Source organism: Falco cherrug, chromosome 13 (genome assembly GCF_023634085.1).
Source record: "Falco cherrug isolate bFalChe1 chromosome 13, bFalChe1.pri, whole genome shotgun sequence".
NCBI lineage: Eukaryota > Metazoa > Chordata > Aves > Falconiformes > Falconidae > Falco > Falco cherrug.
The window spans coordinates 31,272,106-31,294,786 of NC_073709.1; the positions used below are offsets into that span (position 1 = coordinate 31,272,106).

Genomic DNA, 22,681 nt, shown 5'->3' on the forward strand with positions numbered 1-22,681 from the left:
CCAGTGACAGCTACGTCAGAAGAGGTGGATGGTTCACTCCAGGCACCGCATACATTATTTTTCCTAGGTATTTCTCTTTCTCCCTTCACAGTCTCTCCTTCCTTTCCTCTTCTTTCCTTGTCTTTCCTGAGCTGTTTGAGTTTACCTGAGACTGACCATAACTACTACTACACAGAGGGCTGTTCCCAGCACCTTGAAGATCCTCCCCTATTCCTGTGTTTTTAACTTGCTCCCAGGACTGAAGCAGACCTAGGACTGCTGCTGCTGCTGTTTCCTGCTCTGTCCCTGTCACACTTTGGGAAAGCAGATGGCTTCAGTGCGGACGGGCAGTTGCAAGCTGGAGCTGATTCAGATAAACAGCTTCCAGCCCCTCTTTAACAGCTGGGTGAATGTGGACAGCCTGACTGTGTGCAGACACAGATCTACACGTTTCTGCTCCACTTCTGACTCCTCCCTTCCCCTTGCCTTGCCCTGCTTCTGCTACTATCCCATGTGGCAGCTACTTTGCAAGAATGACAGGGTAATTCATTGCCTGGCTGCCAGGGCAGCTTATGAGGGGCTAATGGCACCTGTGAGCGCTGAGAAATCAGCCTCTGGTGCAGGTGTTTGAGTGCTGGCTCTGAGACTGATTGATGAGAGACGTGTGCGGGGCGTTGTGCTCTGTGAGGTCTGGGATCCAGCTGTGGAAATGGATTTACCCTCTGTGTACAGTTGAGGTGTGACAAAGTCTCTCAACATAAAGCCCACGGCTCAGCACTGCTGGACGTACCTTTGCACTGCTCTTAATGAACCCTGAGCTGCTTTGTCCCTCCTATTGCCCGTTCGAGGAAGACAGGCAGAAGGAAGGCATAGCGGACTGGACCTCTAGTTTTGCAGGCCCATTAAAGGGAAGGAAAGACAAGGGACAGTGCAGGGAAACAGGCTTTGATGAGCTTTGCTTCCAACAGGAATTAGTAGAACACACAAGACCTTGCTGACTGACTCAGTAACAGAGGTGCACTGCTTACGGTGCAGTATGCGCAGTATAAATTACTGTTATCATTTCCCCTTGGGTTTTTTCCATTTTTGTATTTTTCAGCTGATTTCCTTACTACCTTGTCTTTCCCACCTACTTCTGCTTTCAACCTGATTGCAAGAGAGAGATTTAAGTGTTCATTCTGTACCTTCTTTCCCCCGTTGCTCTCCCTACTTCCCTGCCAGTAACTTCCAATTCATTTGCCAGTTTCAGTCAAATTTAACAGAGGTGCAAAAGGCATTAACTTGGCATTAATTCTAAGGCCTCAGGAAAAAGAAAGCACCACGCTAGAGTAACCACCAAGCAAAACAGTTGCCTTGTTTGGCTTGCCACTGTCCAGCAAGAACATGTGTGACTTGGAGCAAGACACACACAGCATGCTGCCACACGCCCAGCCACTGAAAAGCGTGGAAGGGAGCAGCGGGAATGGTGGAGAAGGTGAGGCAAGGGAAGAGGGAACTTAAGACATGGCAAGGGATGTGAAATGGGAAGTTAGAGCTACTGCAGGAGGTATCAGGACATGGGATCCAACTTAATGGGAGATCAAGATGCTGCCAGCCCAGGTTATTGTATGTTACTCACCTGTGTTCTTGTAAATAATGAAAGCAATGGTTAGCCAGCATGTAATGATTTTTCTGGACTCTAAGCAAGAATGATCGTATGTGTAAGCCAAATGTTCATCCAGCATCACTGATACAATGCCAATAACTCTTGTGGAATAGTCTCAGTTTATGCCAGCCAGGTCTACTCCATAAGCTTCAGATTCATACTTCTCCATGGGTCCAGGGTTTACAACCCTGAAGGGTTTCTGTGTTCCAGTTCTAATAAAATTCCACATCTATTACCCCTTCCCCCTCATCTGGAGAGAGGCAGTCTGGTAGATTCAGAGGCGCCTGGAATTGGAGCCTTTGCTCATTACGGGCATTGCAGAGTTGTCCGTTCTGGGAAGTTCCGTGCTGGTCTTTCTCACACATAGCACAGCAATCAAAGAACAGCTCTGGAAGATAAATTGTATGTGGATAAATGATTCCCCTGCTTTGTGCTTTGCAGCCTGTTGCACAGAGCAGTGATTACACTGAACAATACACAGAATTTCATTCACCTTTAGCAAGATTCAGCCTTGTACAGGGAGTTGTGACAGTGGTGCTTCCAGCGTGCCCGCTGCTCTGAGAGGCGGTGCACTGCAGCTGGCATTGTCCATTCATCTGGGCAGCAAAAGCCATAAAGTGAATCCTTGGGTGTCTCAAGGCTGCTCCCCTTGCAAAATGAATCCCAAACCTCCATTTCTCAAACAAATTACTTGGCTAAATTGCCCTTGGCTGGGCAGTCACATCTGTTTTAAGACTATGGAAGGTAGAAGGAATTCATCCAAGGAGGGGGTAGGAAGGGAAAAAAGGAAAAAAGAGAAAAAAGCTACAGTGTTCAGATCAGCTTGTAGCTTCAGCTGACTGCCTTGCAGTACAGCTCAGGTCTGGCATCGATTGCACAGTAAAGAATTGGGCTTTTTACTGGATTTTCACTTCAGGTTTCTGACCTTTGCTCAGAAGAGGAGAAAATGGGTAGACTGAGATATTAATTTCCCTTTGGTTATGCCCTGGAAGGGAGAAAGAAAGCATCTGCATCCTTTCTTACTGTAGCCGTCTTGTGTAGCTGGTGAGTCACTGTAACTCATAGAAGTAAAAAAGATTAGTCCCCTTCCCCACAAAAGGGGCAAGGGTGGAGAGGCTTTACGTTTCCAGGAAATGGTTACTCTACAAAAAGAAAGGCTTAGGGGAAGATGCAGTCCAGTGTTTTAAAGGATCAGTTAAGTATATATATGCAATGCATGATATTGCATAAATAATAAAATACAGGCAGGTGGTACATAGTCACAAACGATTTTGTTTTATGGCACTGCACTGAAAAAAACCCAGGCTTTCTTCACACGGAGATGCAGCATTTTTCAATTATTTCATTAGTCAAATACTGAGGCCAGGTTTTCCCTAATCTCTTCAGAAGACATTAAGACTTTTTAGGTTTTACCAGCCGACGCTCACTGATTAACTACTGGCTGCTACCTGCTGCAGAGCCTGGACTTATTTCCAGTCCCAGGTAGCAGTGGTTTAGGTCAGGTGGCATGGCCAGCACAGCATCGCTTCAGTCCGGAGGTCTGTTCCATCCCAACAGACGGGCTGGCAGAGCCAGCAGTCCCTGTCACTGGAGAGCCTGTGCTGGGTTGTGCACTGCTGGGGAGGCCCACGGGCAGGCGTGCCTTTTGGGCACAGTGGTAGGAGTCATATGAGAGAGCTGGAGGGTGGGATAGGCTTGTTTGGTCCGGTAACTAAGGCTCATAAACACTTTGCTAGCAAATGGCTGCTGTGGAATAAAGCAGTCGCTGCCACCCAGTTGTTCGTCTTCACCCCACGAGCAGCAGCGATTTCCTCCTCCCCCAGGGGACTGGCCGCAGGGCTCACTGATTCACACCTCAGTGCACAAGCTGATGGTTTGGCTTCAGAGGCTGGCAAACACGAGCCAGTGCTAAGCCTGCCCTTTTCACTAAAGCATCTGGCTCCTTCTGGCAAGGGCTGTAGACTTCATCAGAGGGGCAGGAACAAGAAGTTGGCAGCCCGAGTCTTCCATAGCCGTTGGCTACACAAACCTGTGTCAGCGCTCTGAGGGGCAAGATAAAACCTACACAGATGTGGAGGAGGGAAAAAGCAAATGTGACTCATGCCGTTACACAAAATGTCATTCTCATTGTTTAAGGTGACTCTAGAGAGGAGCTAGCAATAATACAGAGAAACGGAGTGAGGACCAGTTCAGGTTACAGATCTCCTTAAAAATCATGCAGAAAATTGAGTATCATCTCCCATGAGAACCGGGGGAAATTCCTACAGGGGCATCCCAATGGAGTTGGAAAGTCAGATCCAGCTGTTCTGATTCTGTCCCTGGGATTTGGGTGACATGGTGCTTGCACGTCCTTTGTATAGTTCATGGATATGAACTCTCTCTTGTGCATTTTTGTAATCCCTTTGTATAATCTGAGCTGTCACTTGTTGGAGAGTTCCCAGTGCTGTATTGGTGATGAATCATGCCATGTCCTTGCTTTTAACCCACTTCTGTCCCTTGTCTTTTGGTAGAATCAGCCCTCCTCCCTTTCCATGCTGGACTTGCTCCACGTGGCTCGTGACATTGCTTGTGGGTGTCAGTACCTGGAGGAGAACCACTTCATTCACAGGTAGGTGACCACGTCTGTGTCAGCACGGGCATGACTTGCATCCAGGCCAACACCAACGCGTAATGCCCTGCTTAGTATGTTTATGTCCTGCTGCACTCTAGTGGCTGGATACCTCTAAACAAGGTAGCTAAAATCCGAATAATAGAAGTAATTAACAGAAAATCTCCTCTATATCAGGTTGCAGAGGTCCATAGCTTTACCAAAGATCCTGAGCTCTGTCTCGGTGCCTGCCGTGTGCAGCCTGTTTGGCTACTCTGCGAACAGAAGCACAGTCTCGTGACAGAAGTCCTCAAAGCTCTCCCCATCACGCATTCTGCTTAGTGCCCTTCTGCTCATTCTGAAACCCTTTCCTTCTCCCTCTTGAAGAGCAGCTGTACAAGTACAGAAGTGCAACACCCCGTCACTGTTGTTACCTGCTCCTGCGGAACGGAGTGTTTGGCAAGTGACTAAAATTCTGCCCATTGAGCAGAGATGAGGAGAGAGGGACTGTAGTTCACTCTTCTAGAAGAGTTACCCACCGGGTCTGCTGCCGTGGTGGTCAGACCTCAGGGCTCATTTCAGCACAGCAGAGGTGGAGCTGGAGCTTCAGCTGCGTACACAGATTCAGGCCTATACCTTTAGTCTTCCTGACTCTGACCGTACGACAGCTGTTTGGCAGGATTTGAACAAGCACACTAGGAACAGGTCAGGGGATCATCTCCCACGCAGCTTGATACTGGGACCATCACTGAAATCAGTCCCATCGCGTGCGACTCCTCAGAGACTTAAAAATACCTCCTGGGGTGAAGGGAGGCTCACGGGAGACCCAGCCTTTCACTGGCAGATGCGATGTGAAGTTGAAAGAGGAAATGTTAAGGAGCAGAACTGCTCCTGCTCTTGGGGTAGACTGGAATTTGGGACATCACTAGTTATCCATAAACACTGACTTTTCTGGCTGCTGTGGGCTCTCTGCAGCTCAGGAATGTAGATACTATTCTTTGTTTTCTCTTTGGCTTGTGGAATTGTCGAATGATTAAGTGGTTCTTCTCTTTCTGTTGCTTTTCTTCCTATTCCTTGTAGGGATATTGCTGCCAGGAACTGCCTCCTTACCTGTCGAGGGCCTGGGAGAGTGGCTAAAATTGGAGACTTTGGAATGGCCCGGGATATATACAGGTAGCAGAGCTAAGCCCGGGGTCTCCACAGGTGGAAGCTCACTAAAGTAAGCAGTGTTTGTGCAGGAGAGCAGGCTGGCGTGCTGCTTGCCTAACCCTAGCAAGGCGAGTGTGGAGAGATCCCACCCTGATGGATCCCAGCTCGTGCTTTTTTTGGTGTTTGCCATCACCTATAATCAACCGGTGCTCTGGAGACTTTTCCCACTCCTGAGGGCTTTCTTCTGGGTAATGAAGTCTGATGGTCATAGAAGGTGTTTTCCCTCCCTCTTACACTCTGTCCTCAGTTTCTTGTCTTTACTTTCTGCAACTGAATGGCCCTTTTGTTGACGTGCCCTTTTGTTTTGTCGTCCCAAATCATTCTGAGTTTAATCTCTCTTCTTGATACCACCCCTGCCCCTTTGGTTTGGATTCATCGGTAAATCTCCTTGATTTACTGCAGATAAAGGAGGAAGGTGCAGAGGAAGGTCAGGAAAATGTAATCACCAAACTGGAATTCAGCCAGGACGCAGGGTTAACTACTCTGCTCTTGCAAGAAGTGCCAGAAAGTCTTTAATGACCACAAGTAGTCAGGGCTGCAGTTTGATACCTTATATTCCAGATAGCGCCTCCAGAAGCGCAGCGCTGTGTCCTGCTGTGCTGAGGAATTGATCTGCCTCTGACTCGAGAAAGGAATGCCTTGTACTCGGTCACCTGCGCTGTTTATTCCAGTGCATTGCCTTCTATTTTTCCTGCCTGGAGATTCTCCTGTGCAATTAGTAAGCCAGGCCCGGCTCTGCTTAGCTTGAGATCTTGACAGTTTTGCAGCCTGGGGTGATGCAAGCAGAGTTCTACCTTCAAAAACCCAAGTGTATCATTAGAGCTTCTTCCCCCGCCACCCCCCCACCCCACCCCCGCCTCCCTTGGCAAAGCGCTCCCACTCTGCCCCGCTGTCAGATGGACTCTGCTGGGACAAAGTAGCATCTGTCACAGTCACACAACGAGCAGAACCGACTGCCAAGATGAATGCTTTGGTGCTAAGTTTTCAAAGGTGCCTTTGAAGTTTGCACATGTTTCTGTGTCCAGGAAAATCCTTTGGATGCTCAGGCTGTGGAGTTACGAACAGTGATACCAGCTTGCGTGAGCAGCCTCCTGCAGCTGCCCGCACAGGATTTGGGGCTTGCGGGTTTGATTTTAAATGACGACACTAAAGACTAATTCCTGTCTCAGGAGCACGGGAGGTGGGTTTTGTACCACTGCCCCAGCTCTAACAGCCAAGCATCCTCTCCACCGAGCTCCTCATTCTTACAGAGGGGTTGGGATTTCACTCTCAGTGCTTTAGACTGGGTACCTGTGGGACAGGCTTTGTTTATTTTTGGTGGGGAAGCTCAAGGTGACCACTTGTGAGGTGAGGTGGAGATCCTGCTGTGGCTGGGAAGAGCAGCAGGACAGCGCTGCCAGAGGCAGTTCACCATGTGAGTAATTCACTAGGGTGTGCACACAGCTAAGGGTGACTTGGGCTCACCAGCTCAGGCCTCAGGTGAGGTGGATCAGGGCAGTCCTTCCACAGCCTGCCCATTTCCACCGGGTTTGGGAGAAGGAACAGGTCTCCAGCATTTTCTCTGCCATGCTGTTTAGCCTAAATTAGTCTCTCCTCTGGCTCATGGTTTTAATATTTGTAATTTTAAAAATCCCCAGTTAATGGCATTTTCTGAATTCTTGGCTGACTTTCTGTTTTGTTTGTTCTTTGCAGAGCCAGTTACTATCGGAAGGGTGGGTGTGCAATGTTGCCTGTCAAATGGATGCCTCCTGAGGCTTTCATGGAAGGGATATTTACATCAAAAACAGACACATGGTGCGCTTCCTTTCCTCCTCTGTCCGGTCTGTCTTGTAACCCCTTTTTAGAGTGTGAATATTTTGTAAGAAATGCGTGTTCTTGTTCATTTCTCCTTTACTAAAAAGACAAGCTGGGTCTTCCAGAGCCAGTGATCTCAGAGGAGATAAGGGAACAGAAAGGTCAGACCTGTGCAAAGGTGGGTGCTGCTGGGGCGGTAAGCAGGCAGGGAAGGGAGGTTGAGGCAGATGCAGGTGCTACTTTGCTGCTACAGGGAGGAAAGTGTTAGTTCCATGCTGAGGAAAGCAGCACGGGAGACTGCAGGCAGGATCCGTCCTGCCAGTGAGGGAGAAGTGTGTCATGTATTGTGGCTGTCACCTTTCTGTTGGCCTGCAGCACCACTGTAAGCTCTGGAGTTGCTGGTGGCTGGAGGGGAAGGGAAATTGGGTGGGCAGGAGGCAAGAGCTGGGGATGTGTGTGGAGGGGACGAGGCTGGTGGTCAGGACGCAGGTCCTGAGCGAGCTGCAGCAGAGGGTCAGAGGTGCACCCCCGTACAGCCGAGCTGTCTCGGCACCAAGCCGAAGCCTTTCGCATTGTTGTTCTTTGCAATTTTCATCGAGACCGTGACTTGCAAGCAGCTGGCCAGATTAATGCTTTGGAGGGGGTCCCGTCCCAGCCATGGTCCCCAGGGCTCTGCAGGCCACACCACCCAGCCCCAGGGCTGTGGTGTTAGCTTCAGAACGTCCTTACTGTGCTCTGAGCTACAGGCGGGGGCTATGGGGCTCAGGGCATCCGTGGGGATTCACTGGCATGTTATTTCAGGCAGGGTAGTTTATTCAAGAGAAAAAGTTTGTCATAAGTGATCAGGCCACTGCTCCATCCAGTCCTGCCTCCAGCAGTGGCTGGGGTCTCAGAAAAGCATAACCTGACTTTCACATTTGTTACACCCAGGGGAACAGTGCAAGTACAAGGGCAAAGCAACCATATTTATCTGCCTGTGTTGTAGACTTCACTCACTTAACAGTCAACTACTAGTCATTAAATGATTCAAAGGCCACCATTACAAGTGTGCAGGTTTTTGATGTCTGAATCCCGCAGCGGTGATTTCCACAAGCTGCCTGAGCACAGGCTGCAAAAAGCAACGGTGACAGCACTGCACCTGAGGGCACTGCCCCTCGGCGATGGTCATTCCCGTCTCCTTCACTTTGTTTTTCTTCACTTCTGTATTCAGGTCCTTTGGCGTATTGCTGTGGGAGATATTCTCGTTGGGATACATGCCCTACCCTAGCAAAAGTAACCAGGAGGTTCTGGAGTTTGTCACCAATGGAGGAAGGATGGATCCACCTAAAAACTGCCCTGGCCCTGTGTATGAGACACTAACTGATATATTCATGCAAATAAGTTTCTGTTTCAAATGCTGTTCTCTACTCAAAGGTTATTGACTTCTAAGATTACTCTTATCATGGCTAGATCGGACTGCCAGTGACTTCTCTGCTCTTTAATTTTTCTGTCTGTTTTGGAGAATAACGTGGGGCCCCTTCGAGAAGTACTGGCCACTGCTTGTTCGGTCAAAGACGCTGCAGTATTTCTGTCTCTTGGGTTAGCTGGGAAACTGCAAGTGCTTAAGACTGTTCACAGGCAGGGAAAACTGGGTTCCATTATCTGTAGTCCTGCCTACCTTTAGTGAACCGCCCATGGGATTTTGGGTGGGTGAGTTATTTCTCTGATGTGCTGTGGATTTCACCCCTCTGGTGGCCGTGTTTCGGTGGTTACCAGTACATCAGTTGTCCAGCTCCGGGGAATGCAGAGCACCCTTAAATATTAGAAGTCAGAGCGGTGATGCGCGCTCATGGTTTCTGAGCTGCAGTGACCAGCTGGTATGTACCCACAGGATCTGCCATTTATAAGCATCTCCCATTCTGCTCTTCCAGTTACCGCATTATGACCCAGTGTTGGCAGCACCAGCCTGAAGACCGGCCAAATTTTGCCATAATCCTGGAGAGGATAGAGTACTGCACTCAGGTATCGGTGTGCATGCATCTCAGATGAGATGGGTGGAGAGGGTTCTTCTTGAGGAGTGCTCTAGGGCACGAGATGAGAAGGCAGCACCACATCCCTGCAGTCAGTGGTCCAGGGAGGCTGAGCTCAGCCCGGGCGGGTGGCTGGGATGTTTGCCTCATCAGGTGGCCGATCCTTCCTGTCTTTCACTGCTGAAAGGCACAGGCTCACACGGCTTTACCAACAGCAGATCTGTAGCTCTGCCTGTTTATACAGGCAAGATTCCAACAAGCAAAAGAGCTAAAACAGGTCAGTGCCTGTGTGCGCTTCACACGCTCCATGTCAGCCACGCCATCGCAGCGTTTACCCTTCAGACAGGGTCAGCGCGGCGCAGCAATGCTCCTGGCTCAGAGCACCCTTTGCAGGTGGCTTCTGCAGCTGTCAGCAAGTTTTGGAATCTGGCTGCGCTGGAGAAGGCAGGTGGAGACAGCCATGCTGAAGCAGTGGGCTTCTAAGGCTAGCCGAGGGGGCAAGGATGTGGCTGGCTTTCCAGGCTGAAATCCGATTATTATTTTTTTTACCATGATTTTTAGCTTATGAGGAGTGGCTTGGAAAGCAGTTTGCTGCCTGCATCGGTGCAGGCTTCTTGTGTGGCCTCTCACAGTTACTTGCCTCAGTCAGTTTGCTTTCCCTCGCTGTTTGGGAGGCTCGGTCTGTTTTTCATGTGTGTTTGGATCGTGGGGTTGGGAGGCATTGTTTCCTGCTATCTATAGCTTGCCATGGCATCTAGCAGTACTTAAAGCTTGCCCAGATCACCACATTTTTCTCTCAGTTTAACTTTTGAAACTGCTTAAATAGCTCAGAACTGCAGTCCCTATGGATTCGGGCTTCAAGGGGTCTGCCAGCATTGCCTTCTCTCTGCATTCCCATTCCTCCCTCATTGTATGGAGGCAATACTTCGTGGCTGAAACTTTCTCAGTATTATCTGAGAATGTTATGAACTTTGAGATCATATAGATTCCAAAACAACATTCCCACAGGAGATTTGGCTGGACATAAAAATGTTTTTCATTGGTTTTGTGCCTCTGCTGTTCTGTGGTGAGTTTTAGGGTTGCTTTCTTTTTAGAGTTTTATTTTAAGGGTATCCCATTGCATCTCACAGCTAACTGCATTTTCTCAGCAACCTCTACAGAGGGAATGGGGACTCCAGGTAGTGGGAGCAATGCTCTGTGGCCATGGCATGACAACTGTCAGGTGTGTTGGGCTTTCAAGCAAGCCCGAGTGTGCATGATGGTAGCAGACTTTGAGGAATTCTCGTTGTTCTCTCTGGCAGGATCCAGATGTCATCAACACCGCTTTGCCAGTAGAATATGGCCCGTCAGCTGAGGAGGAGGAGAAGGTAGCAATGCGCCCCAATGACCCCGAAGGAATTCCTCCTCTCTTGGTCTCCACACACCAGGACAGAAAGGATGACAAGCAAACTCTCCCATCTCCACCACCCCTGCCGTCAGCCATCGCTGCTGGAAAAGCTCTAGGGAAAGTGGGAGCCCTGGAACCGCCGGCACTGGGGAAGGTGCAGTCAGCCTCAGCGGGGGGACACATCAACATGGCCTATGCCCAGTCCAATCCCCCTTCTGAGCTGCACAAAAGCCGGGGCTCCAGAAACAAGCCCACCAACCTCTGGAATCCGACCTACGGTTCCTGGTTTGCAGAGAAGCAGGCCAGCAAAAACAGTTCTCTGCTGGAGAAGGAGATGCCCGAGAGGGAGAGTTTGGGACAGGAAGGAAACTGTACTATGGGGCCCACCATTGTGACTGGCAGGCTGCCCGGCTCCTCCCTGCTATTAGAGCCATCTTCCCTAACAGCAAGTGTCAAAGAAGTGCCTCTCTTTAGGCTCCGCCACTTCCCCTGTGGGAATGTCAACTACGGATACCAACAGCAGGGCTTACCCTTGGAAGCCTCCACACCACCTTGTGCTAGCAGTTACGAGGACCCTGTCCTTAGAAACAAGAGCCACATAACCCAGCAGGGGCCGTGAGGGCCCTCGACCCTCTTGACTTTCCCCCCCGTGGCCCCTGAGCCTTGAAGAGATGTCCTGTTACCCGCCACACCACGAGCAAGGGATCCAACAGCATTACCTTCCGTTTTGTGCCAAACTTGCTCCAAAAGTGCCACCCTCGAAGCTGTCATTTCAACTAACCCGAGAGGCTTCAACTCACCAGAGCCCCAACAGAGTAAAAGAAACGAGCGGGAGGGAGGATACAGGGAACAGATGTGAACTGCAAGGCCCAGCTGCTGTTGCATCAACTCATACGCATGGTTGTTGTCATGCCCTTCCTGTGAGCTTTTCTCAGTTGTGCGTTCTCTGCTTGTGTGTAAAGCCGCAGCTTGCTGCCTCGAGTGTTTCATGTCTGGGGTTTTTCCGTGCCAAACTTGTGGTTGCTGTGGAACACCTGGAGATCTCCTGCAGCTGGCAGAGGTTGTAGTGGGTCTGGGGAGAGCAGCCTCTATCCAAACTGAAGGATAGGACAGCGCCGAATGGTGAGGCGGTGGCACGTTCCCGAGTTGTGTTCCAGCTACAGCCCGGTCTTCGAAAGTCCTTGAATGCACAGCACTTACGGGGGTGTTGGCAGGGCAATGGGAAGCCACGGGTCATACTGAAGGAGAGAGAGGAAGCGTGGAGGGTGGCTGTAGATGCTATGAGGCATTCTGCGGGGGGGGTGGTGGTGGTTTGGCTGGGGGTTTTGTTTTCTCCCCCCCCCCGCCCCCCCCCCCCCCCCCCCCCGCTGTGTTTAAGCACTAAAACTGAGTAAAGCCCTTTAAAATTCCTTCTGTCCTACAAAAGTAGGAATGTCCTTCATCAGGAACTTGTGCATGTCAAGTGGAACCAAGGTGAAGTTTTAAAGGACCGTGGTCTTGAGAGAGACTTCCACCATGCCCTGAAAATGGACAGCCACCTGCATACCTCCGAGGTTTACGATAGCCTTTGACATACCCTGTACAAACAACGTAAAGGCAGAAGACTACGTCGTGCCACAATCCGGATGCCAGATAGATACTCTCTGTATTATTTGAAGGGTGCAGAGCCCTTGTTTCTTTTAACAAAATACGTGTATGATAGTGGTTTAAAGACAAACACTTCATTGACTCATTTTGTACACCTTGTGCATGAAAAATACTCCAGTTAAGTGTGTTGTCAAAACATAGATGTAGGAAATAATTCATGTGTAAAGATGTGCGTTAGTAACTTCAACTTAGGGTTGCAAGGAGCTGTTTTAGTATGAACGCTATCCAGAAAGGGGTGCCTGTTTCCATAGAAACGGGGGTAGTGGAGCATCAGCAAAGGAACGTGAAGGTGTTCTTCAGTCCGAGACTCTTCATTTCAGTGAAGTGACTCTGAATCTGGCCCTGGATCCAAACGTTGAGGTAAGCTTCCTGTATTCATAAGGGAACAAACCAGAATCCGCATAACATACTCCTGACCTTTGAGATGTGCAGATTGCGACTGGAGGGCTTGGTTTGGGCCACTACCCCTGTAGAAAGAACAGGAGGAGGGAGGCGGCGTGCTCTCAGCCTGCCTTTCTGACATCTCTGGTACCCAGGACTAAAACCTGGTTTTAGACAAATGCCAAAATTGCGTGTGGTGCTTGGTTCGAGGGGCTGTGCTCTGCTGTTAGGAACCTGGGTCAGGGGCTGCTCCGAATTTCACGTTCATCTGCGAGGGATGCACCGCAGCGCTGCTGCGTGGGGGTAACGAGGGTTGTGCTTCGGGTGCTGTGCTGCGTCCCGTAGGTTTCTTTAGCTTGAATTAAGAGAATATTTGTCATCTCCGAGGTTTTTAGGCTTACAGCTCTTGTCATGAAATAGCCACCAGAGAAGGATTTGGTCTAGCTTAGGACTGCGTTAGTGTCATGCTGGTCCCTCTCGCTGGGTAAACTCAGTGGGGAAGTTTTCTAGAGTCTCAGGAAAGCAGATTCATTCAGGAGGTAAGCACTACAGAACAATTTCTTACGCTAGTATATTACTCACATGTAATAGCAATTTTCATTTAAATATTCTAGGTTTCTCATTTTCAGAAGGGCTGAAGCTCCTCATTGTTTTCTTTAGCTCTTTTCACAGGAGCACGCTGGGTTTTTACTGCCCTGCCTCTTACGTGTTGCTGAGGTCAGGATCTGACCCGTATACTGATGAGTGTTCTCAAAGAATACACATGAACAAAAAGTTGCAAAGTTAATGATCTTTGACTAGCTGAAATTATTAATTCTTGGCTCTGGGGCAGCAGCTCTGATGCTGCACAAATGCAGATAAGCTGCCAGGTTATGATGTTACAGGTAGCATTTCTAAAGAAGCTTTAAAAGCACAAGCAGCAAGAGATGATTATAAGTTTGTGGGGGTGAAGGTGCTAAAGGCAGGCTCTCCCCAGCCACGGTGATAGCGTGATTACTGCTCTGCAGCCTGTGCTCTGCAGTTATTTTATCATAGAATTTCAACTGAAACACTCTTACAGAACGAGTTGTAACAAACGAAGGAGCTAAACACATTACTGCCTTCTTACCTACACAATACGTGAGGAGATAATTCTGGTCAGGGGAAATGGTGAATTACTACTGAAATTCTCTAGCCTGCTGGGTACGGTGCATTGTGATAAATGCTGTTCAGCTGGTTTCCAATAAGCTTCCTTCCAGTGTCTCCAGTGTAAAATGTTTTGTTGTGGGTTTTTTGGTGTTGGGTTTTGTGTTTTGTGGTTTGGAATTTAACTCTTGGAATTCAGAAATCTAGTTTGGGCTTGTTTTTAATGTAAAAAAATAACATCTCTGAGCTCTTCCATAGCAACCATTTAGTTTGGTACCCCTGTGTGCTGTCCAAGCACAGCACCCCAGTTTGCAAAAATTGTTTTGTAAATACTGATGCTAGTCAAATCTTACCACTCGAAAGAAGGGTTGGAGCGTTTGCCTGTCTCTTAAACCACAAATAATGCCATCAAGGACAAATTATTTCCATGAATTAATGGCCTGGACCAAAGGGTGCCTCTGCTACTAGTGTGCAGGCTGCAGTGAAGACAGTTCCCTGGTCATTTCGCCGCTGCGTTAAGTTTTAAGTGTGTGTCCTGTTGCCACAGCTTTGCCAGGATTTCTGTGCCAATGCGAGATTTGATTTGTATCACTGGGATGGTATGAAAAAAGCTTTCTGTAATGATACCAGTTGCCTCTGTCATCAAATTAACGATTCACACTTCAGCACAATCAGTGACTGTGCCATCTCCAGGGAGCTGAAGGGCTGACAGAAACGATGCAGCGTTTAACTGTGTGAGCGCTGCAGCTGCCCTGCAGGTTAGCCCTGGGCGGAAGCATTACTAGCAGCAGTTTGGTGAGGTAGGAAAGAAGCTTCTGAAAGGCTTTGCCAGGGATGCTCCAAGGAGAGCAGGGGGAAACAAGAAAAAGGTCGGGTGCTGGGGTAAAGCTAACAGCGTGTTCAGTTACAGCCTCTGTGTGAGTGTGTAAGAAGCAGAGTAATTCATGCAACATAGTTGTAAGGAAACCGTGGCTTAAATTCTGTACAAGGTTCTTCATAGAATTTGTTTTAGCATTTCTCTTACAACATCTGGAAGTGTTCAGAGTTCACATTTCTTCTGTTCCAGTTTCTAGCAGTTTCATTCTAGCACAGCTCCTATAGCTGTACGTCATTGGCAAGAGTATTTTGTCTAGTCGTGAACTAGGGATTTTTAATTTCTCTGTCTGGAAAGAGTCAACTGTTCAGTTCTCAGAACTGCAGGGAACAGGAGGGGCACAAGTCACCATGACCTCATCGGACAAAAGCACCCCAGCATGTGTAAATCCCAAATTCCCTTATTAAAACTTCTGCACGCTAGGCTTACAGTGGTGTAGGAGAAAAAAAGCTATTTTAACCCTCTTACCCATTTTTGTCTATGACTTATATATTGTCTCAGCAAACTGTATTTAAAAAAAGTATTTTTTTAAGGAATTTGTTTTTAAGACAGTTAGTCTTTTTCATTGGCAATATTTACATTCTGGTCTTACGTGTCTTCCTCACTCTACAGCGGAAAAGTGGGAAGCAGTATGATCTACAGGATGTAAAGCACGACTGGGAAAATCCTGTGCTACCACACTCATAATGTGAAAGTGGCTTATTTCCACGTGGATGCTACCTGTTTCTATAGATGTTAGGTAGGTTTCTGCACCTGAAGGTAAATTAGGTTGGGATGCCTGTTTATCTACCTTTCCTGTTGTCCCTTCATCTTCCTTTTCGCTACTGAACCTTGTTTCTCCATCGCATGCCTGGAAATGAAGCGAAGCAAGAAGTTTGGGTGGTCCCTGCTTCCTCCAGGAGCAGTGGGAGGAGGGGCAGCAGGAGAGGGGCTTTGCTGTAGCGAGGGGCAGTACGGGTGCCACAGGCTGCACACACGAGGGCTGCGTGAAGGTGCTGAGTCAGCCTTTCACGGTGGTGCTGTAGGCTCAGCGCGAGAGCAGCTGCAGCACCGCTGGGCGCAGCCGTTTATACGCCGTGTGATGCCGGAGGTCTGAAACCGGCTCCGCAGGATTGAACGTTGCCAGTCTGCTCCCGTTACTGAGCCTGCCTGCTGGGTGACAAGACCTGTGATGTAGGAATAGCATAAAACAGCCTTCCACAGCAGCAAAGGCATCCCGGTTTGTCTGTCCCAAAGCTAAACCCATCGCAGGAAAATGTCTGAATTGTCTGCATCTGGCTTCTTTTAGTAACAAGCTTCATTAGAGGAGTGTCTGTCTCATGTACAGCAGTTTATGCAACATTGTTTGTAAAGGAAGGGCCTGTGCACTTCAGGGATACAATGAAGAAAAATACTAATATATGGTCATTGAGTATTTTGTATTGAATAGTGTATTTGTATTGTAAACAAGTGTAGTGAACCACAAGGCATGAAGACAAATAAAGTGACTGTAGCCGGCTTCCTGTGTTGGGCTGTCTAATCACCGGATCGGCATCACAGTCGGGCTCTGGCCACCCATTTTTACGTGGTAACATTACAGAAGTATCGAGATACACCGACCCCCAAAGGCACTGCTAACCGCAGCCAGCCCCCCTTCTGGCTCGCAGCAGCGGGGTAAAGGCTCGTTTGCATTGCAGATGTCACACCTCCACTTTCTTACAGAGAAAGGTGCCGTTCCGGCTACTACACACCAGCAAAGTTGGGGTTTTCCAGGAAACAGGCTAGTATAAAAGAGAACAGAGCAGACAGCTGAGAAGAGCATTTCAGTGTTTTCATTCCTAAATGTTTCTATCCTAATGACTCTGGGTGTGGGCTTTGAGTAGCTCTAATTATAAGCTGCGTTTCAATACAGTGGAGCGCCAGCACCAAGTCCTGCGACCAACGCAGGAAGAGGTGGGTCCTGCCCCAAAATGCTCACTTTCTGCCCCTCCCCGTACCACTCCTGTGCCGTAGGTAGCTGCTTTCTCAAGAAACTGTCGTTGAAATTAGAACTGACTTACCTATAAACGTTATTCTCCTTCACTTGCTTATCCACATTCCCCGCAGGATAGTGCTGTGGTTCAGTTAACAAGACTTTTTTTCCCCTGAGCAGGCAGCTGGCAGGCACCTCTCCACTTCCCCCACACTTTGGTTCTTTCCTGTCTTAACTGACCAGTGAGCTCCCCTGTGCTCTTCTAGGAGTGGAGCTAGTTCCCCCACCAGACAGCCGCCACGCACTGGTTTTGATCTGGCAGGGGCTGGCCGCCTTTGCTGCAATTTCCATTTGTTCCAGAGTTGTCTGTCTGCAGCGAGGCAGGAAAGAGGATGCAGGTGGGATGCAGGTGGGTACGCTGCTGCGTGGCTTCATGGACACTGTTTCAGGTTCCACCTGGTGTTTGACGAGGCTTCTGCAAAATCTGAACTCTGTAAATGCCGGACTTGCCACCTCTGTAACACTCTCACGGGTAACAGAGCTACCTCGCCAGAGAAACTAGGTTATGCTTTGCAAATGTGCAGTGCCGGTTTTGGATCCTTATGCCTCAGATCCTGCTGGATAGCAACACTTTTTAAAAGCACAGGCTCCCTGCCCAGAAAACCATTACTGTCAACATCTGCAAAACAGTCACTGAATCCCGCTGGGACACATCAAGAAAATCTTCCCCTTCCTGTCACACCTATGACCTCTCCTTTCCAGCCAGTGTCCAACAAAGCTCAAAGGATCTCATGGCTGAGAGCACTGAAGAACAACATTTCCTAAAACTGGACCCCAGAGACATGTTGTGGAACGAGGACAAGCCTCCACGTCTGCACAGGCTGCACAGAATTGCTGGGGACCACCTGTGTATTTATAAAACAGGTAATATTTTATTTATATGGTTTATAGGGACTCTGAGGCTCATTTGCCTTTTTTTCTAACCAGTTGGGGCTGCGATCATACAGACCTCAGCACAGCGCTTAATTTCAAACTTCACTGCCAGTTCTTTTCAGAATTACTTTTATGACAGAGTGTTCTCCAGCAAGAGGTGGAGAAAAGGATTACAGCAACTTACCTTGGATTTAGGGAAGCACAAATCCCTTCACATCACCAACCTGAAGACGGCTATCAGTAATCCTTTCTGGAATAGAGGGACTGATTTATTTCTGGTTCAAGCCACATAAATTTACAGCGCTTCTTGCTTCCTCGCAGAAGAGTCTCAGTGCTACCAGAGGAGCTCCACCGCGCTAGCAGACCTGATCTGCTCCTCTAACCTGCACTGCTCTAGCTGCTTACAGCCAGAGCTTTCAGGAGAAACGTGCCGCTAGCTGACGCTGACACTGAAGGGGAAGCAGACTACACGGATGCTCAGACAGTACCTATGCCCTCTGCTCTACGCATCAGACAGACGCCGGTGAAGTCCTGCAGTCTTCGCTAGCCCAGAGTGGGCTGCAGTGGGTGTAGCTACAGACCTGTGGAAGGTACAGCCTGACCCCTTGGAGAAAAAAAAGTTACCAGTGAATCAGAAAACTCTTGGGAAGAGGTTATTGCTCTGTATTCCTTCATCTGTGCAAGACAGGCCACACAGAAATGGTGTGACTATAACAAACTGCCTGACCCACACACTTACTCCCCTGCGCATCTCTGGAAGAACTCCAGCTACCCTTCAGATAAAGCCCTTATCTCCATTCCATCTTGTCAGGCAGGAGAAACAGCGTTTCCCATAATGAGTGTTTCCTCACAGAAACTGAACTGCCCACCCAGGAGCACAAAGCTGGGACAAACTGGCAAAACCTGCTGTGCTGTACAAACGCTCTGTTTGACAGCTGACAGTACGGTACCACGTAGCTAGAAGATGTAAAAACTTCTGGGTTCTATTGTGCAGTTGCTGGGGCCCGTTTGCCTAATTTGTACACAAGAACAGAAGCAAGCAGACTGTGACAACCTCATGAAAAGTCTTTTCCCCATACCATTCACCAGCGTTTCATTTTACTAACACCAGCGAGAAACAGATACTGGACAAAGTAAAGTTCAGTACATCACTGAATATCTGCATCTTCAAATATAAAGCATTAATTTCTTTACATTCAAAATTTACAGCTTTTATATTCAATTAAAAATTCCTGCAAGTTAGATTACAATATGCATTATTTTAAATACAGCTCAAGAAAAACAGCTACGGCAATATTTAGAAGAAGTCAGCAGCAGAATTCTGTCTAAAAATAGGATATTATGATGTTATTTAAAGTGTCACTTCTTCAAGTAGGTCAAAGCAAGCAGATCATTTAAGAATAAAATGACTCTCCTGGCACACAAAACCATCCTGATAAAGTAACATTTACATACACTGAGCAATTAAAATAAATACACGTTTAACACACAGACAAAATATTAGCTGTGTCAAAAGGCTGATAGGCAAATAATGTCACATCAAGGTGTGTTACAAAGCTGTACCTAAAACGAGCCTTAATTTATCATAAGGCTCTTAGGAGAAATTTACACTTGAAACTGTTCTGAAGGAAACAGAAAGAAACGTGTATCCACAAACAAATCAAATAATGTTAACAGCTTGCTTGAAAACCCTGCATATAATCCATACCACTGGCAGGAATTACCGTGCTCTATTTATACAGACTTAATATTTATGATGAGGCTATTACGTATAGTTCCAATCTGGGTTTATTTGCATTTAAAAACTGATACTCGTAGCCTGTAGCACACCAAACAAAAAAAGGCTTTAAAAATGAGGGAAAGCTCTCCAGGAGAGTGCAAAGTGCATTATTTTAAAGAGTGCTTCTGACACATAACTCCTACAAACGCATACAACAAAAAGTGCTTTTTACTATAGACTGACATGCAGCGTATTTGTGCTTTTTAAAGGCTTTTTATTTAATTGCTGCTGTTCACTAGGGTAACTGCAAATCCTTGTGTTTGTCAGCCCTTTTGCATTCTGGAGGGGAGAGGAGGAGGGGGAAAAGAAGAGGAGGGATCTGAATGATAAAATATAAAAATACTTCCACCAGTGCTTGAAAAAGGGATCTTTTTATTATTTTTTTTTTTTGCTTGCTTATTGCTAGCAGCTGGTATTGGAATTGATAAAGTGCCTGGTAACTAGACTAATGTCACTCATTAACCACCTCCTCTGTCAAAAGCAGCAGTGCGCAAAGCATTATCAGTTTGTTACTACATGGAGTAAAATCGTTTAAATACTGCATGAATCACAAAGCAACTTTAGAGAACATTGGAAAATATACTCGCATTCTCGAACTGGGACATTATTCAAATAATACAGCAGCCCAAACCCAAGATGTTTTTGCAAAAACCTTCCCAGACGAGGGCTGTTTCAGTAACAGAAACATAATAGTGGCTTACTTCTTAATGTGACTGAACTTGTATCATATCTCTCTATTTTTTTTTAATATATATATTAAAATATATATTATCTATAAACATACATATATATATACTTATATCTCTCTCTCTCTCTACGTAAAATGCAAATGCAGGTTTAATAATTAAAAAATAAGTTTGCCTTCCAGCTGGGGTGCTTGTGTGCTTTACAATACTTACTTCCTATTGTATGAGCACATTTTGGCTCAGCAAATATCATCTACAAGTTTTGCCCCATTAATCCCACGGTAGGTTACCCTGCTAGGTCGAACTAAGACCCCGTGGTTCAGCTTACAGGTGAAATAGCGCTTTTCCCCCACAGAGCCGTCATTCTTTCCCTTGGCACTTCTGAGCTCAAGTCCGAGCCATATCCCCGGTGCAAAGTCTGTAGGACCAATGTACCTGATTGTCCCCATTTCATTGGAGCTGGTCAGCAGAACCTGAGAGCCTTCATGCAGCTTCACCGGTCCCTCGGTGCTAGCTGCACTGGTGCTACTCCAGCTGCGCCGTAACACAGAGCTCTTAGATCTAGTTAGAACAAACAAACAAAAAATAAAAATGAAAAAGGTGTTTTTTTCTATAAACCATCCAGGGCAAATCTGTAGTTCAGTGAAATGCATGGGGAAAAAACCTCAAATTCCTTTTTTAAAAAAGTGTGTTTGATCACATGTCACTAGCAAAACATGTAATAACATTAGCAGGCTAGTACACATGGCAAGTCTGAAATACTTGGAAAATCAGTGTCCTTTCACCTGATGCTAGGATCCACAATATTTACCGTAGGTGAGGGTACTGGTAAATCAAGCAGTACCAGACATTCTACTTGGGGCTTGAAAGAGTTTTGCCAAAACAACTTTTAACATGCACGTGTCAGCCAGGATCACCAGGACAAAGTGAAGTCCTTTACCCAGCTGTGTGAAAATACAAGAATTTGGAGAACATGCAGTGATGAACGATTGGAAAACAATTTTAAGGCCAACCTGCATTCAAGGACTGTACTCCTGGATGCTCACGCAAAAAGAGTCTACTACTGGTCCATTTTGGAAGGGAAAAAAATGAGCACGTAAAGGTCTAGATATCGTACATGCATGAAGATTTTCTTTTGCACAAGAAACAGTAATGCTAACAGCCAGCTCACCTGAACATTTCAAACGCAAACCACTCACCTAACAAAGGAGTTTCTTCTGTTTATCTCCTTTTGTGAAGATGCAGAAGTGGTGCTTAGACTGCGTCTAAAACCTAAGTGGAAAGGTTAATAAGCTGTGTAGGACTTCTTAAACACCCTTTACGAACTCATATGCTTTGTGTTTGCTTTCATACTGCTTCCACTACATTTGCTACAGTCTCCCCTCCAATTTGGAAATTAAGCAATGAAACGTCTCATGAAAGCATCCATAAGACGTTCAGATTTTCAGAGAGGACAGAAATTAAAGTAGACAAACTGAACAAGGGTAATTTGAAGCAGCCTTTTCACAAAAAGCTTAGGGAAGGAAAAAGAAAAATAACCACTTCAAGTATCTCACAAAAGCTTTAGTAATTTAGTCATTCCCTACACTGATCCCTGCATCAATCTCTTTTAGATCGAGGAGCAGGTTCAATTTATGGTTAACTCTGATTAGAATGCAATACAGTGATAAGGGGAGAGTGTCAACAATCTTAACTCTGACATAATTATTTCTGCTAGTCCAGCGTTCATGACCACACAGTACTCCACATCCCTTCTGCAGGCTCCGCGTTAGGAAGGGACCACCAGACTGCTGGCTGGCATTTGGGTACCTCGAGAATCTACTGTGCTTTTGGAGAAGCTGGCTTTGTGCAGGAGGTTCTGCTTGCAGAACAGCTGCCTAAGCCAAATGACAGTGTCTTACACTCCTACCTGGAAAAGCGTGACTTATTCTACCCGACGAAGTCTCTGTGAGAGAATCCAGAGAACCCGTTAATCTGAAAAGCAGTAACACAACAAAGTCATTTCAACTCAACTCTGAACAAACCTGCTGCTGGAGGCCTTCTTGCCACATGTTGTTGAAGTTCCGATTCTTTCTTTCCTCCACCCACCCCCAAGGGACACCAACGTTCCAGCTGTAATCAGGCTGGTACGTAAGAGGTGCCCAGGGCAACCCAGTTTATTCGAGTTAGCTGCCTTTTACTCAGCAAGAGAGCACGTATGATTTTGAGGCAAGCTCTTTAACAGCTTGCCTGAGCTAGACGATTCAGGGAAAGAAAAGCAAGAACATGTATTTGCACCTAGTTACTCTGCCAGACAGGAGGAAAGAGCACAGTACTCCTCGGATGTTCCTCCTGAGACCTGGCAAAGAGACTACAAAGTGGTGGACGTTTTGGGCCCCCGTGCAGTTAGCTGGAATGGGAACAGTATTTCCAGTCATGTCCAAAGGCAACTCCCTTTTATAACCAAACGCAGCTCAGCGCATCAGGATTGGGTTGTGAGAGTCAGGTTTAATGAACACAGACTGCACCAGAAATGGGAGGCCCCGGAATGAACATACCTGAAGCGGCTACAAGAGAAACAGGGGGAGCTGCATTCCCAATTTATACTCTACTTTCAAAAAGCTGATCTAAAACCCACCAGGTATTTAATGTAGGGTATAACATTCCGTTAGCAGAAGAAAACATTTATTATTTCTTCCCTATCTGCTGTGAAAC

The 22,681-nt window shown here is 47.2% G+C and overlaps 2 protein-coding genes across 12 annotated transcripts in view; one reads left to right on the top strand and one right to left on the bottom strand.

Annotated features, from left to right (window-relative positions):
- ALK (ALK receptor tyrosine kinase) overlaps nucleotides 1-11,905 on the top strand; it is a 281,080-nt gene extending 269,175 nt beyond the window's left edge. For both annotated transcript variants that reach the window (XM_014277243.3, XM_055726060.1), the window contains 6 exons: nucleotides 4,135-4,232; nucleotides 5,292-5,384; nucleotides 7,113-7,214; nucleotides 8,425-8,559; nucleotides 9,125-9,215; nucleotides 10,525-11,905. In XM_014277243.3, the coding sequence (XP_014132718.2) occupies nucleotides 4,135-4,232; nucleotides 5,292-5,384; nucleotides 7,113-7,214; nucleotides 8,425-8,559; nucleotides 9,125-9,215; nucleotides 10,525-11,229 (1,224 nt within the window). In that variant the 3' untranslated portion in view covers nucleotides 11,230-11,905. The remainder of the gene's footprint in view (nucleotides 1-4,134; nucleotides 4,233-5,291; nucleotides 5,385-7,112; nucleotides 7,215-8,424; nucleotides 8,560-9,124; nucleotides 9,216-10,524) is intronic.
- A 64-nt stretch (nucleotides 11,906-11,969) lies between these two features.
- The window catches only part of CLIP4 (CAP-Gly domain containing linker protein family member 4), a 39,288-nt gene continuing 28,576 nt past the window's right edge, over nucleotides 11,970-22,681 (bottom strand). For all 10 annotated transcript variants that reach the window (XM_027800452.2, XM_027800454.2, XM_027800457.2 and 7 more), the window contains 3 exons: nucleotides 21,897-21,961; nucleotides 21,187-21,259; nucleotides 11,970-20,548 (listed from right to left, as the gene is read on the bottom strand). In XM_027800452.2, the coding sequence (XP_027656253.1) occupies nucleotides 20,227-20,548; nucleotides 21,187-21,259; nucleotides 21,897-21,961 (460 nt within the window). In that variant the 3' untranslated portion in view covers nucleotides 11,970-20,226. The remainder of the gene's footprint in view (nucleotides 20,549-21,186; nucleotides 21,260-21,896; nucleotides 21,962-22,681) is intronic.